Here is a 13,922-nt window from a genome sequence, read left to right as displayed (position 1 = left end):
CCTAAAACTTCCTTCATTCACCTTCCAGTGTATCCTGGGTTGTCGTGGAGAACTCATATGTGGATTGCCTAAACTTTGTATAAGAAACGCTCAATTTCATGTATTTTTATAATTCTGGCAAACCAGCCCTTAAGATATGGGAACAGCTCTTAAAATATGTTAGTTCACACCATCATTTATATTCAGTATTTGGGTCTCACCGAACTTCCTTAGGCTACAGCTGCCTACTTTAGATATTTGTAACAGAGGGTTTGACAGTAGCAGGTTTATAGGAAGTTGATTATTGTTTAGCTGGTATTAGGTTTGGTTTCACCACAGGCTAAACTATAAATCACATTCATGTCTAGGCTTCGTGGGATAATGAGCATTAATGGTAGACTAATGAGAGACAGGTCACCAGCAGAGTGGCCTCAGCACTCACCAGCTAGACTTGAAAACAAAGGCACTTTTTTAAAACCTGCATGAACTTCACATTTATCTGTTGTCACAGTTGTTCCTCGGGACTTCAGTGCACCCTATCTGTCCACATTATTTATTTCCATTAAATCAGTTCAGAACACTTTGGATGGACATGCTTCACCTATACTGCTGCGGTAAACTGGCAAAAAGCACAAATGTGTTTTATTCCTTTCAGTGTGTCTTAACACGGCTAATATTTTCCTGTATTAAGCAAAGGAGTGTACGTCAGTGTGGAAAGTGAATAAATAGACCGCCTCTCCCTATTACTTATCTGACTGGTTTAAAAGCATTATTCCATTGCCTGCTCCCTGTGTCAGAGCTAAACCTTGAATTTCTTTGAGTGATTAGTAGCAGGGTGTGTGCTGCAGCAGCTGTCCCTGGCCACTTTGTTTATGTTAAGGCTTTTACGCATTCTGTTTTATCCACAGGCGGCTGCTGAGGCACCCCACCTCCGCTGTGCCCCCTCCTCTCTTCAGCCTGCATTAGCACTACCGAATTCAGATTTGTTTGGCAAGCTATTCTGCCCCCCACCCCACCTACCCGAGCCTTTTTTTTCTCTATTGAAAACACACCTTTCTGTTGACCAAGAAGGCTTTTCTATAGAGCCTAAGCATGTGAAAGATTTCCCAAAAAGAAATAAGTGGTGCCTGTATGGAGCTTTTCCTTGGTTTTGAGTTTTCAATGGACCTCGTGGACAATGTTCTTGATATCTGCCCAAATGTCCTCTCTGTTGCACTACAGGCTGCTTGTGGTGTAGATGTTTGTCTGCAGTGTTGTGGGCTATCTGTCAGAAATCCTTTACCTACGTGACTAGGATAGATAATAAAGAAAAAAAAAAGTGAACCCAAACTGTATTTTAAAATGTTTGATTTCTTGCATTTAGAACAATAGTGTTTTTTTTTTTTTTTATCAATTACAAGTTGTAAATTTGGTTGAAGTTGTTACTATTTCTATGTTTTTAAATGTTGATGTTAATGTATATCAAAATGTTAGTTTGATCCCCACGAACTGAAATGCTAAAGTCCTGCAGAAGTATTTATATTTCTTGAATCCCAGCATTCATTTCTCTAACAGTGTCGTCATTAATCAGCAACACATTGTGTCTTAGTGTTAGTGATCAATAGTAATTAAGTGATTTCACAGACAACTAATCTCTAATCATCTTAAGGATTTGTCAAACATTGTGCATGTGTAGTAGTTCAGCATTTAGTCCAGGATTTTGCTTGGAAAAATCTATGAGACATGTAAAGAGCAGCAAGCGGTTAATTATCATGGAAAACAGGGTTGTGCACCAAGAGAAAGCTGGATTTATATGCAGCACCAGTGAATAGCAATTCTCAGCACAGTGCTAATTGTTTGATGGATAGTACAGAACCATTTGCATTTATATTGTACCCCAAACACCTCCCACCTATTTAGATCCCATATTTAACTAACTCCTGACACTGGAGCAATGGTCACAATGATCTGCCCAGCAAAAACCTCTACATGCATTTTAACAGTGGCTTCTGTAACCCACTGTTCACACTGCAGGTGGTTTGTTTCAGGAGCGTGGCGTAAGAGGCTACAATCACATCACATTTTAAGCATATTTGTACCTATATAGCTGGAGTGTTGCCTTCTTTAACATTGCCTGTTATTGCTTTTCTAAATCCTTTGAGTGTGTTTTTGAGAGCCCTGCTATTGCTGAACTGGAGACAGAGACCTGTGATGACAAATGTTACATTTTTAACTTAATTGAATGAAGCTATGCATTTATCAAAGGCCTCAGGTTTACAAGAAGGTGGTTTGGGTGGATGATGTGTGAAATCAGGGGCCAGGGTTCACTCTTGTCACTGCTGGGGTTTAGGTAACAAAAGAACTCTGGTTAAAAAGTTGTGGAAAAACTGAACATTTTACAGATAATGTACTTTCAGTATCAGTATATTTTTTATTTAAGTTGTAATCATCAATATTTCCTCATTATGTTAATAAGAAAAGTCCCAGTCAAACAAAGTACTGCTACAGTAAAAGACTCTGACGGTCAGACGATAACTTCTGCAGCCAGCTTTTCTTAGGTTGCAGCCGTCGTTCACATATAACATTTGCCCATCAGCTGTGTTTTCAAGGTTGCTGAGCACTTTAGGAAAAAGATTCATTTTAGTTTATTATGTTTGAGTCTGCACCCACCATTTGCGTGACTTCAGTTGATATGGTTCTTTATTCATCAGCCCCTGCAACATTTTAACTGCAGAACCACATTATTACTCTGCTTACAGCTGCTTTACATTTGCTTTACACCCTCAGACAAACCTGACTCTACCCTGGCCGATTGTAGACAATGCAATTCAAAAATGTAGAGTCTGCAGTTGTTTTAAGGGGGAAAACAGACCATCCATCATTTCTTTTGTGTATGCAAAGAGGCCTCAATTGATTTTGGATCATTGCATAGATATGCAGTTAGCTTCTTTTTGGCACTGTTCAAGCTCTGCAGCTCAGGCTTTAGAGGAACTTTGTCTCTGAAGTAACGGCATGTGATTGTTATCGTCGTCTCAGAGATTTCAGTCCAGTCAGTTTTCATGGCCTTTGTAAGTAAGTTCTTGTAAATGTATTCTCATTAACTTTCTCTGTCAGGGTTTCAAGCCACCTCTTTCTGCCCTATGTGTCTGCCCTATCATGAGATGATAATAACACTTTAAAAATACACCTTATCACCTATAACCGCGATGTGTTGAGACATCTTGATTAAATAAAACCTTGTGTTTGTTATCTTCACAAATCCGTACATTATATTAATACAACAGTGGCTTTTTTTTTGTTTTAGCTCCTTTTCTCAGACACAGACAGATGAACAAAAACAACAACCTTGCTCTCTGGCGGTGAAATATAACAATGATGCCAGATGCAGCCTATTTATGAAGAACAACACTGTTTAGTTTTACAGTATGCTTTGTGTGAAAATTCTGACAGCTGCACTCAAGGCGGATTTTCAGGACCTACATTTGCATCGCATATCATCTGTCATTGTTATGGCCTGTTGCTTCTTTGAAAAACTCCTCAGGGTTTCCCATGGCCTCAAAGGTACATCTCATTGCATACCAGCCGATTAATAATAAGGAGGAAAGGCTGTGTAGAAGAGAGATGGCCAAAGCACTGAGCCCGGCTCTTTGGAAACAAAAACAATGCACTTTACAGAACATTCTTGAAACTTTAGAAAACAGCTTGTTCTCCGTGCTCTTACATTTGCATAGCATCAAGGATCCCGAGCAAAAGGTAAAAATTAGCAGCCCATACAAGCCGCATCTGAAATCTTGGGAGCAGCTGAAGTGCTCTTGCGGCTGCCGAGTGGAAGCATTTTCTCTCCCCCCTCTGCATGTGGCGGAGGTCCTGGTTTTGAGGCCCCAAGTCATTAATCACTAGGATCTTTTCAGCTGTCAATACGTACAAAAGAACCCCACACCGCCACCACCAAACTCAACAATGGAGACTTAAATAAAACGTTTTTTTTTCTCTCTCTCTCTTTTTCTAAACAGGAGCAAATATAGTTCACTGTGGATTATTGTTTGCTGTTATGTCCAGCACAAATCTCCAAAATATTCCTAAAGAGCTTATCTTGTGGAAAATCCTTGTCTAAACAACAAAAGCATATTGGCAGTAAAAACTTGCCACGAGTTTTTATCTATTTTTGAGAGTTGTGTCTCTTATCCAGTGACTTAAATCTCATTTTTGCTTATAGTAAAAACATTTTTAAATGTTAAAGCAAATTGTATAGAAGTAAAATCCATGCGAGCACTGAAACACATTAACTTATTATTTTGTTAGTCTTACTAAATGTTTAATTTGTTGCTTAAAAATTAGCTGTTTCCGAGGCAACATCAATTAACTAATTAATTGCAGAACAGCAGTGTCTTAGTTCCTTTTTTTGTCCTTTTTTACTCACTGACTTAAATTGGAGTATAGATATACTAGACAACAAAAAACAAACACTGTCGAATATATTAAAATATTTTAAAGAATGTTTTATTTTAATTAAATATGATGTCTAACGAGGCAGGAAAATAAAAAGCATCACATATCTGAATGCTTGAATTCTTCCTCTCTATTGATCTCATCCTCTGCGTCCTCTTTGACAGTGGTGGTTTTATGTTTCAGATTTTAATCATCTCTGCTGGTTCACTGCAGTCCTAGATCTGTTTGAGACCTCAGTGTTCAACCGGCAATGAATTGTGACTTATAAACATCACAATTCATGGAAGGACACCTGCCATTTTTACAGATGCTGGAGACCCAGCATTTCTGTTTGGCACATAAAATGGAATATTTGTGGGAGACTTGCACCGTAAACTTTATAGGTGCAAGATTTGTTGTGCCATATTTTATTAAATCTAATCCTGGTGGTTCTTCTTGCTCTCCCAGTGTGCTGAGCCATGCTCTGCACACTGCTGGTTGGGAACTTGCATTTGCATTTTATTTATTTCCACAGTGTGTGTGTGCCTGTGTGTAGATATCTTATCAGTGATTTCTACTTTACATAAACAGTGGTATTTTTAACATGAACTAGCAACAATCCTCTTGAAATAGTAGTTCTTTGTGGTTGTGTGTTTATGTTTGAATTAGACATTGTCTACATTTTGTACTTTTTTCACTTTAGGGAGTAAATAAAGGGAAAACAACTGATGCATAAAGGAAGGATTATATTTAAGCACTGCTGTCAATGCATCTTTTCATTCGTCAAGTATCTTTATTTCTTCTTTGTTGTTTTTCTTCTACAGAATCACTCAAACTAAACTCCTATTGCAAACCACATTAGATGTTGAAAATAGTGTGGAGGCAGCCATGGAAGTGAAGGAACGTAGACCCTACCGCTCGCTCACTGCCCGGCAGGACACGGAACGCCGCTATACCAGCTCCTCAGCAGACAGCGAGGATGGTAAACCCAACTCCAAGTCCTACAGCTCCAGTGAAACGCTAAAGGCCTTCGATCATGATTCAAGGATGGCCTACGGGAGCCGTGTCAAGGAAATGGTTCATCGTGAAGTAGATGAATTCAGCCGGCAAGGTTAGTGTTAGCAGTGTCAAAATTAGAACTACTTTGCTGTTATATCAATAAAAGAGATTGTTATTGATCACTATTGTCACAAGTAGATTAGCAGTGCACAATGACATTAAAATCCTGGTTCTTAGTTTTAGCACGTTACTGCCTGGCCACAACATATGCATCAGTGCTTTTTAATGAAGGGTCTTGGTATTTTACATTAAGTTACTGTAGAAGTTACCCTACACAGTTTGCAGAGGCAGCCAGCACTTGAACCATGCTAGTGTTAGAGGCTGTATGGAAAGTGTGCATACCTTCGTCTGCCTGTTTAAATATAATATTGATCATCAAATAGAAAAGCAAATGCGATGGCAGTGTTAAGGTTGCTGTAAGTCCATCTTAAGCATACAGTAGGTCTGTAATGTATTTTAATGATGCAGCTTTTCTTTGTAGATTGTATATTTTGTTCTTCAGCTGTTACAGAATCTACTGATATTCTCAGATAAAGGCTTTTTCAAGCCCTGTGAGTGATAATTCCAAAAAACCTTGTCAGAGGATTTGGTGGAGAAAATTGACAAGACACTTGTCTCGGTTTTCAAATATTAAAGCTCTTAAAAAAATTGAAAAACTGCTGTTGGTGTTATGAACAAAAGATAAAGGATATTAAAAGATTTTGTGCACAAAAAAAGAAGATTGGAAGCTTTTGTACGTTTCACTAGTGGTAGAAACAAGACAGTTCTGACTTCAGGACACTTTGATCAATGTGATGAAAGCTATACATTTATATCACAACCCCCATATAGTACATGGAGACTTGAAATACTGCAGTATAAGTGCTGGTATTTGTGTAATTGTACAACTATTGCTTTTAAATGATTATTGCACCTCTCAAGATCAGGATCTCTTTTTTTTTTTTTGCAGTGAATACAGTTCATTGTGTTAAGTGTTGCAGTTTTACCAGCGCTTTGTATTTATTTGCTCGCTGTAGGGGCAGACTTCTCGCTTCGAGACCTTGGCTTTGGAGAGCCCCTTCCATCCCACGTAGCCACATACAGGACTGACCTGGGGCTGCCACATCGCGACTACTCAGTCAGTGTGGGCTCAGATGCAGACACAGAGACAGATGGCATCATGTCGCCAGAGCATGCGGTCAGATTATGGGGCCGCAGCAACACCAAGTCAGGCCGCAGCTCATGCCTCTCCAGCAGGGCCAACTCCAATCTAACTCTCACCGACACCGAACACGAGAACACAGAAAACGGTAGGACGCTTCCCTCTTTTGCTTGTCTCTGCCAGTCCTTTTCAGGGCAGCAGATTTTTGCACCCTGTATTTTTCCATGTGGAGTGGATTTTGGTATTGAGATTTAATAGATGTGTGTTTATTTTGTTCTGTATGGTACAATCTGAGACTAAATGGTGTGGATTTGTTTTATTTATCATATATACGTACATATATACATATCATGTGTATATGTACATGTCATTTTTCTTCTGAATTAAAAAAACCCAACATATTTAGTATTTGAGCACTTTAGTACAGCCAAAAGTTTCGGCTTACTGTTACCTCTGCTGTTCGTCATCCTTAAATCATTTTATTCGTGCTTTAATTTCGTTGCTCAATGTGTGAATCACTGTGTCAATGTGTGGGTGTGTGTGTGTACTGATAGGAAGTGATAGGTTTATCTTGGTGACATCGGTGACAGGAAGTTGAAAGCCATGTGTGCTGAGTTCATCCTTCTGTGGCTTGGTTTTTCTAATTTGCCCCCAAGGGCCCAATGAGCCTGTGTGCTTGCCCAGAAGGTCACTTGGAAGCTGAAGCTCGGGCAGTATGTATCTATGAGCCATGTCAAGTACCAGAAAATGTCAGAAGGTAATAGCTGTTCTGGTAAAGATAATCTTATTCAGACTGTTGATTGGTGTGCTGTAATGTCATAATAGAAGTGTGTTTGGAAATAGAAATGCCCCAGTGCTCATTTTTAAACTTTTACATCTTTTAAACTGTTAAGTTGATGTAGAGGTTGTGTAGTAAATTCACTGCTGGTTACCTTTCCGCACTCTGTCCCTTTGGATGCCTGATGCCTACTCCTCTCTGTATTTGTTTACCAGTCTTTCTGCTAAAATGAATTGTTCTTAACTTTTTTAACGCAGTTGGTAAAATTTCAGTTCTTTGTCATATTGTTCAAAGTTAAACACGAACCTAAATCATACATATTAACTGGCAGATTTATGATACAGTTCCCAGGATACTTCATAGATAGAGGAACTCATCAAGGGCCTAGCGGCAAAATTCTAATTGCCCCAGCACATCCTTGTAGAGAACCTTGTGAATAGTTTTGCATTTCAGAGTGTGTCACATTATGTATTAGCTTCTTATTATAACTGACAGAAATGACTCTTGGAAGTGAAATCCATTTGCCCGAATGACTCAGAGAGAGAACGTGGCATCCCTCTGCTTGATCATCTGAGATGCCAAGGGACTCGAATTTGGCTGTATTGTACATAATTAAAGAGAATCTCCTTGTATGGCTCTTCAGGGGTTGGTACGCTGGAATCTATTCAGAGCACCCATAGCTGCAGCATCATGCTACATCTGTGATACTCAATCGAGATTATAAGTAGCTTTTTATTCCACTCACCCAAGCAGAAAGAGCACTTGTATTCAGCATTTAATTCAGTAATGCCTGATAACATACAATTTATATATGGCAAGTTAATTAAAATCCATCGAGCAGGCCTGCTTGTGTGTGCTTTAATCTCTTTAAATCAACAAACCATTTACTCTGCTTTAATGTATTCAAGCTGCTGGGCAGTTCTCCCTTCTTCCCATGTGACTTACTTGACCCTGGTTTTAATGCATGCAAATAAGCAAAAGCGATTTTGAAACATTTTTTTTTATGCTCAAGTGATTCCAAAGTATTTCTTATATAATATGAATAATAATCCTCCTGATAATAGCATTTCTGTTTAGATACATTGCTGTTGTGATCTGATTTAATATAAGCTGCTGCCTTCATTGTCGTTCAAACCTAACACAGGAGTGTTAGACAAGTAACAGTAAGATGCATAAGTAAATAAGAAAGTACGTACCTGCATAAGTAATTATGTCCAGCAGAGATTGGTGTGTGTGTGTGTGTTTAACTGTATTCATGTGTATGGGTTGCTTAGCAATAGAAGTGCATTCATTCAGTGTGTGTACAGGTATGTGTGTGTATGTAGCCATGCTGCTTCTGGCCCCTAGGGAGCCCCTTGAGGACACCTCCAGCAGCCAGCGACTGCTGAGTCATTGCACATCCTACAGAGTCTGAACAGCAAGGAGGCCAACCCAGCCTGCTGGGTTTGGGAGAGGGCTGCTGCTCTCAGGTTTTACCTTATTTCATCTTATCCAGATGTGTGCTCTAATCCCAATTTTCCCCCACTGTCATGGTTAGACTTTTACGATTCTGTAACCATGAGAACCAGCAGTGGAGATAGCCACAAAGGCCTGCAGAGCCACTATGCTATTTATATGTTCCATAACCTGTGGAGAAAAATAATGTGGCTAAGGCCTACACAGTTCCTGTTGATAGAAAAATGCTTGTGTGACTGACAATGGTATTTCTCTAAGGACAAAATGTAATTAGTTCCAGTGGGCGGTTAGTTGTGTACTGATTTTGCTTTCCCTTACTCCATCCTCTTGGGAGAGCTGCTCTGTATTGATTAAGGAGATATATATGTACTGTATACAGCCAATCACTGAACTCACTCTGAAGTGTGATTTGTCCCTCTGCATTGTAGCAAACAGTTTTATTTAAACATTGTTTATTAAAGATATTCATCCTGAATATCAGAAGATCATACAGTGTAGGTCTCATCTGTGTAATATTTAGTTTCTGAGGTTTGGAGATAATTTTTTATTATTGCTCATTACTCAAATCCTGGTAGCTGTAGGCATTGCTTCAGGGCAAAGCCTCTAGGAACTCCAGTAAAATCTTCTTGTGAAAACCCCTTCACATCCTTTCAGCTGCAGTTAGATATTTTGCTGCACGTAACACCACCTGCCCAAACTACCTGAAGTTTCAAAAATCACAAAATCTATCCTGATTTTTATCAAATTTCATCATTAGAATTTCGACTAACAAAATGATTCTACTCACTTTGGTAGAAATAAACCTACTACCACGACTTACGATTTAATAATACTAGGAGGAAGAAAGAGAAGGAGAATAGGAGCACCTTTGATCACACTTGGCAAATTGCTTTTAAAACAAAAAGGTCCAGGAATAAAATATTAACAGTGTACACAGCACAGAGGATTGCAAATACTGACAGATGAACCCAGATCCTTTTGGGATTGAAAAGTACTAAATAAAATCTCAGACCTTATTCAGAAATTCATGCAGGTATCCAGAGGAATGATGTAACGATTGGAGTGTTTAACACCCAATCAAGTTTTTAGAGAAGAGAACAGCATCAAACCATAGAATGGGCATAATGAGCATATAAATAACAATTTTAGTTAGAGAAGAGGGTCCATTTAATTTTGAAAGTTCTCCTAACCAGAAAGTAGAAAAAACAGTGATCTAAATATTATTGAATATAAATTAATTGTGTCATGTTATAACCCTGTAGATTCCATGATTAGTTTAAAATATACTGTGTGTACACAGTTTCCACTTAGCCATGTTTTTGTCACACCAAGCAAACATGGTTCCTCCACTGACTAACAATTTAAAGTAGCAGGCAAAAAAGTGAAGATGAATGATGGTCGGGCTTCCTAATTCAATTCTGTTTGTTGTCTGCTTGATTAAACACGAGTCATCAATCAGCATTTTTACCTTCAAAGCACACAGTGGCTAATGTGCTGATGTGATTGTGCTTTTAGCTGGGGTAAGAGCAATATTTATTCATGTTAAGCTGTCAGATTAAAAGCTGCTGATAACCTTAATTTTCCATATTGAGATATAAAATACTTATCTTGAATTTAGGTTGGTAGTGTAATTAGCTGTGAATAATATTTGTGAAGCACCAGAACAACTAGCAGGTACAGTACTTGACTAAAACTAATAGAACTGCATCGATGGCTGTTGTTTTAACTTGTATGTACTGATAATACCTTTAGAACTAAAAATAGCTTAAAAGTTATATGATGATAATAATGAGTAACAAAGCTGACTATCACTCTTGCGCTAAGTGAAAACTCCACAGTGATTTGTTCCCTTGCTACCTGTATCAATGCTTGTTGCAGAGTTCAAGACTGCGAAGAAACTCTGAACTGTTGAAAGATTGAGGTTAAGAGCTCCAGGGCGGTGCTCAGTTACTGAATCTTTGAACATAGCATGACAGTCTATGAGGGACAGGTGTTCCTCGCAGAAACATGTCAAAGCCCCGAAAGGCTGAGAGGCTTTGAAAAGCAAATCTCCCTCGCAGATTTGAAATTGGGGAATACTTCAGCTTGTCCCCTAACCATGTTGATAGGGAAGCATTGAAGGATCCTTTGTTCAGTTCTATTCACTCTTGTTATTCTTGGCACTAGCCACATCTCACTTTCATAGAGAGGCACATCCTCAACCTGTGTGTGATTGTTCAGTGTATTTATTGACAGAATTTGACCCCAGTAATAGTCAGATGTTGTTGTTAAATGCATTGATGTATTTTTCAGATTGACCCAGGAAAGTAAGAATCAAAGTTTGCGAAGGTCACAATAACATTAGTGTTTTAATAAACTTTTATTAAGCCTCTACCACCATGCACTGACTAACACATTTAGTCAGTGTGTGTCTTGTTGGTATTCCTCTGATCATTGTTAACTGGACACAGATGAAAGGAAAAAATGTTAGAAACATACTGTCTGCATAATAATAATTTAAAATACAGAACAAGCAGCGCTTTGACACCAATACCACACACACACACCTCAATCGTTATCTTTGATTGCATATTGAAACACCACTGGCTGATGGTCACACCTTCCTGGGGTGAATAAACACATTTCTTTGATGCACACTCATTTTAAGATGCTTTTCTATCTTTGAACGGATTCTCCAGAGCTTTACCCCCCTTTATATTACAAGTCTGTGGGGTGAATTGAAATCAGACTTTCAATTAGACAAGACATTTCCTGTATAACAGAGCTGAATTCATTAGGGCGTGTTTTACATCGGTGTGGTAGGACCACAGAGATGGGTTTGTTCTTGTGACCTTGGAGGAGCAGGAACATTTCTGCACCAGCTCATGCACACACAGACACACAGCAGGACACAATATTTTTTACTTGAATACTTCTACAGAAAAATCTATCCTCATATGTAAGAGTAATCTTATTACCAGGTCTGTGTGGATGAGGAAAAAAAAAATCCAAATCCATGAAAAGTATGTAATTGTTATTAGTATGCAATATAGAATGTATTAAAAATACATATTCCAAACTTCTCAAGTAAGTTATAACTGTGTGATAATAATTTATAATAATTATCAAATTAAATTGTAAGATTTTGAGAGAGACATCTTACCATTAATATTTTATCAGTCTATCGAGTATTTTATTTTAACTTTGTTTCATTGCACTGCATCTTAATATTGATTAAAGTTCTTCTGTGTAGTTTTCTGTATTCTACTGAGTATTTTGTAAAATCAGTATTATTTCATGTCAGTAATCCAGTTACTTAAACCTAAAAATGTAAATCAGCTTATTCCACAACCTACATTAAACACTTGACTGAACGTTTTAATCATTTACTCATTTGTGTTTATGTAACAGTAGAAAGGACAAAGGGATGAATGTCATTAGTTTGTATCTGTAAAAAATAAATAAATAAAAACTTCTTTAACTAGCAGTTCCCAATTACACTCTCGCTAGAAAAGCATAAGAAATAACTAATAACAGCAAAATCTCAGTGTGCTGACAAGTTGCAAACTTGTTCAGAGAACTAAGATAAAACAAATAAAGCATCTATGCGGACAATAATTGTCTCTTTTTGACATCTTTTGTATTTGCTATAACATAATATTTCTGTTTTAATCAACACTGAAACAGCCATGTACACACTTAGGATCAGTAATTGTCTTTCTATATATTTCAAAATATAAAACTAAACAATAATATTTTGATGCATCATTGCCTTCTTATATTTTAATAGGGACACAAAGACTGTGATCATTGGCTGTGGGGGACATTGTTTTCTGTAATACTGGGATCTGTAATTTCACTGCATCCACGTTGAGACAGCATGGAAGCTTGTTCTAAAACGGTCACAGACATCGTAGCAGCAGAATATCAGGAGAAATGATGCTTCAAAGAAATCACTAGTGGTTTCCAGCTCACAGCCGTGATTATTTCCACCCCCAGTATTTCTTGTGAAGTTATTTATTTGTTTACTTTTTTTGGCAGAGTGTACTCCGATCATGGATTAGTAGAGATATTCTCTGGCTCATTTGCAGGCTAATTTGCTGGGTTTTAGAGGCCCTTGTGGACAGTTTTGGGCTGTTATCTGTGGAGTTGCATACCCACTCTCTGCTAGTGCCTCTGACTGTCTAAACCAACAGCACATCAGGGCCCATCTTACCACCAAGGCTCGGGGGCTTCACTACAGCTCAAAGCATGACATGGAGTGGGATAAGCCCTCCTCCTAGAGGATCATCCTATTCCAGCTTCACAACGTCTGTCCGTCTCTCAGCAATATGCATTTAACATATAGTGAATTATATATGCTCATGTTATATTTATGTTAGTTTCAGGGTGTGTTCTCCCTGCTTAAAATGGGATACAAGTAGCAGTGTGTATGTGTCAGAGCATATACTGAACTTATTTAACACATCAGGTATCAAGGAATCAACTACATACAGACAATCCTTATCTTATCTTATCTTATCTTATCTTATCTTATCTTATCTTATCTTATCTTATCTTATCTTATCTTATCTTATCTTATCTTATCTTATCTTATCTTATCTGTGTATACTAGTATATAGAAGCAAAAAAATAGCAGACAGTTCTGAACCGCCACATATCTTTAGTAAAAGTTAATTAGTGGTTGTTATTGAGGCAGAGAATGCAGAGATCATAAAGTGCTGTTGCCCTAGTATGAGATAAAAATAATTATACTTCCATGCTGAGAGTTTTCTCATTAGTGGTTACCTCTGATGTGTGTATGTTTCTGAAACAGAGCGGGTAAAGAACTTTTTGTCTTAGCTGATCTACAAAAGACTGCTCTGTAAACACCAGCTTAGGTCACGCAAATGTTTTAACTTTTGTCTGTCACTTTACTTCATCATTCAAAACCGGATAATACTTGTTTTATCGTGCTTGTGTTCACATTATGTTTATATGTATTACTACTGTGTGCAGAATATTTAAAACTGAAATCTACACACATAACATCGAACATCAAAGCACCTTTGAGTCTGATAACAGCACAATAAAACAGTGAGGTTTCAGAGCATGCAGATGACAGGTAGCTATGACAGTAACTGC

At 38.0% G+C, this 13,922-nt stretch overlaps 1 protein-coding gene across 1 annotated transcript in view; it reads left to right on the top strand.

Moving 5' to 3' along the window:
* Positions 1-13,922, top strand: part of tenm4 (teneurin transmembrane protein 4) — a 130,580-nt gene that overhangs the window by 23,623 nt on the left and 93,035 nt on the right. Inside the window, exons 2-3 of the mRNA XM_026340724.1 lie at positions 5,211-5,497; positions 6,462-6,734. Coding sequence (XP_026196509.1) covers positions 5,275-5,497; positions 6,462-6,734 — 496 coding nt within the window. The 5' untranslated portion in view covers positions 5,211-5,274. The remainder of the gene's footprint in view (positions 1-5,210; positions 5,498-6,461; positions 6,735-13,922) is intronic.

The sequence above is a fragment of the Anabas testudineus genome, chromosome 13 (assembly GCF_900324465.2).
Source record: "Anabas testudineus chromosome 13, fAnaTes1.2, whole genome shotgun sequence".
Taxonomy (NCBI): Eukaryota; Metazoa; Chordata; class Actinopteri; order Anabantiformes; family Anabantidae; genus Anabas; species Anabas testudineus.
Note: the sequence above shows the minus strand (reverse complement) of the source record. Positions and strands in the feature narration are given on the sequence as shown.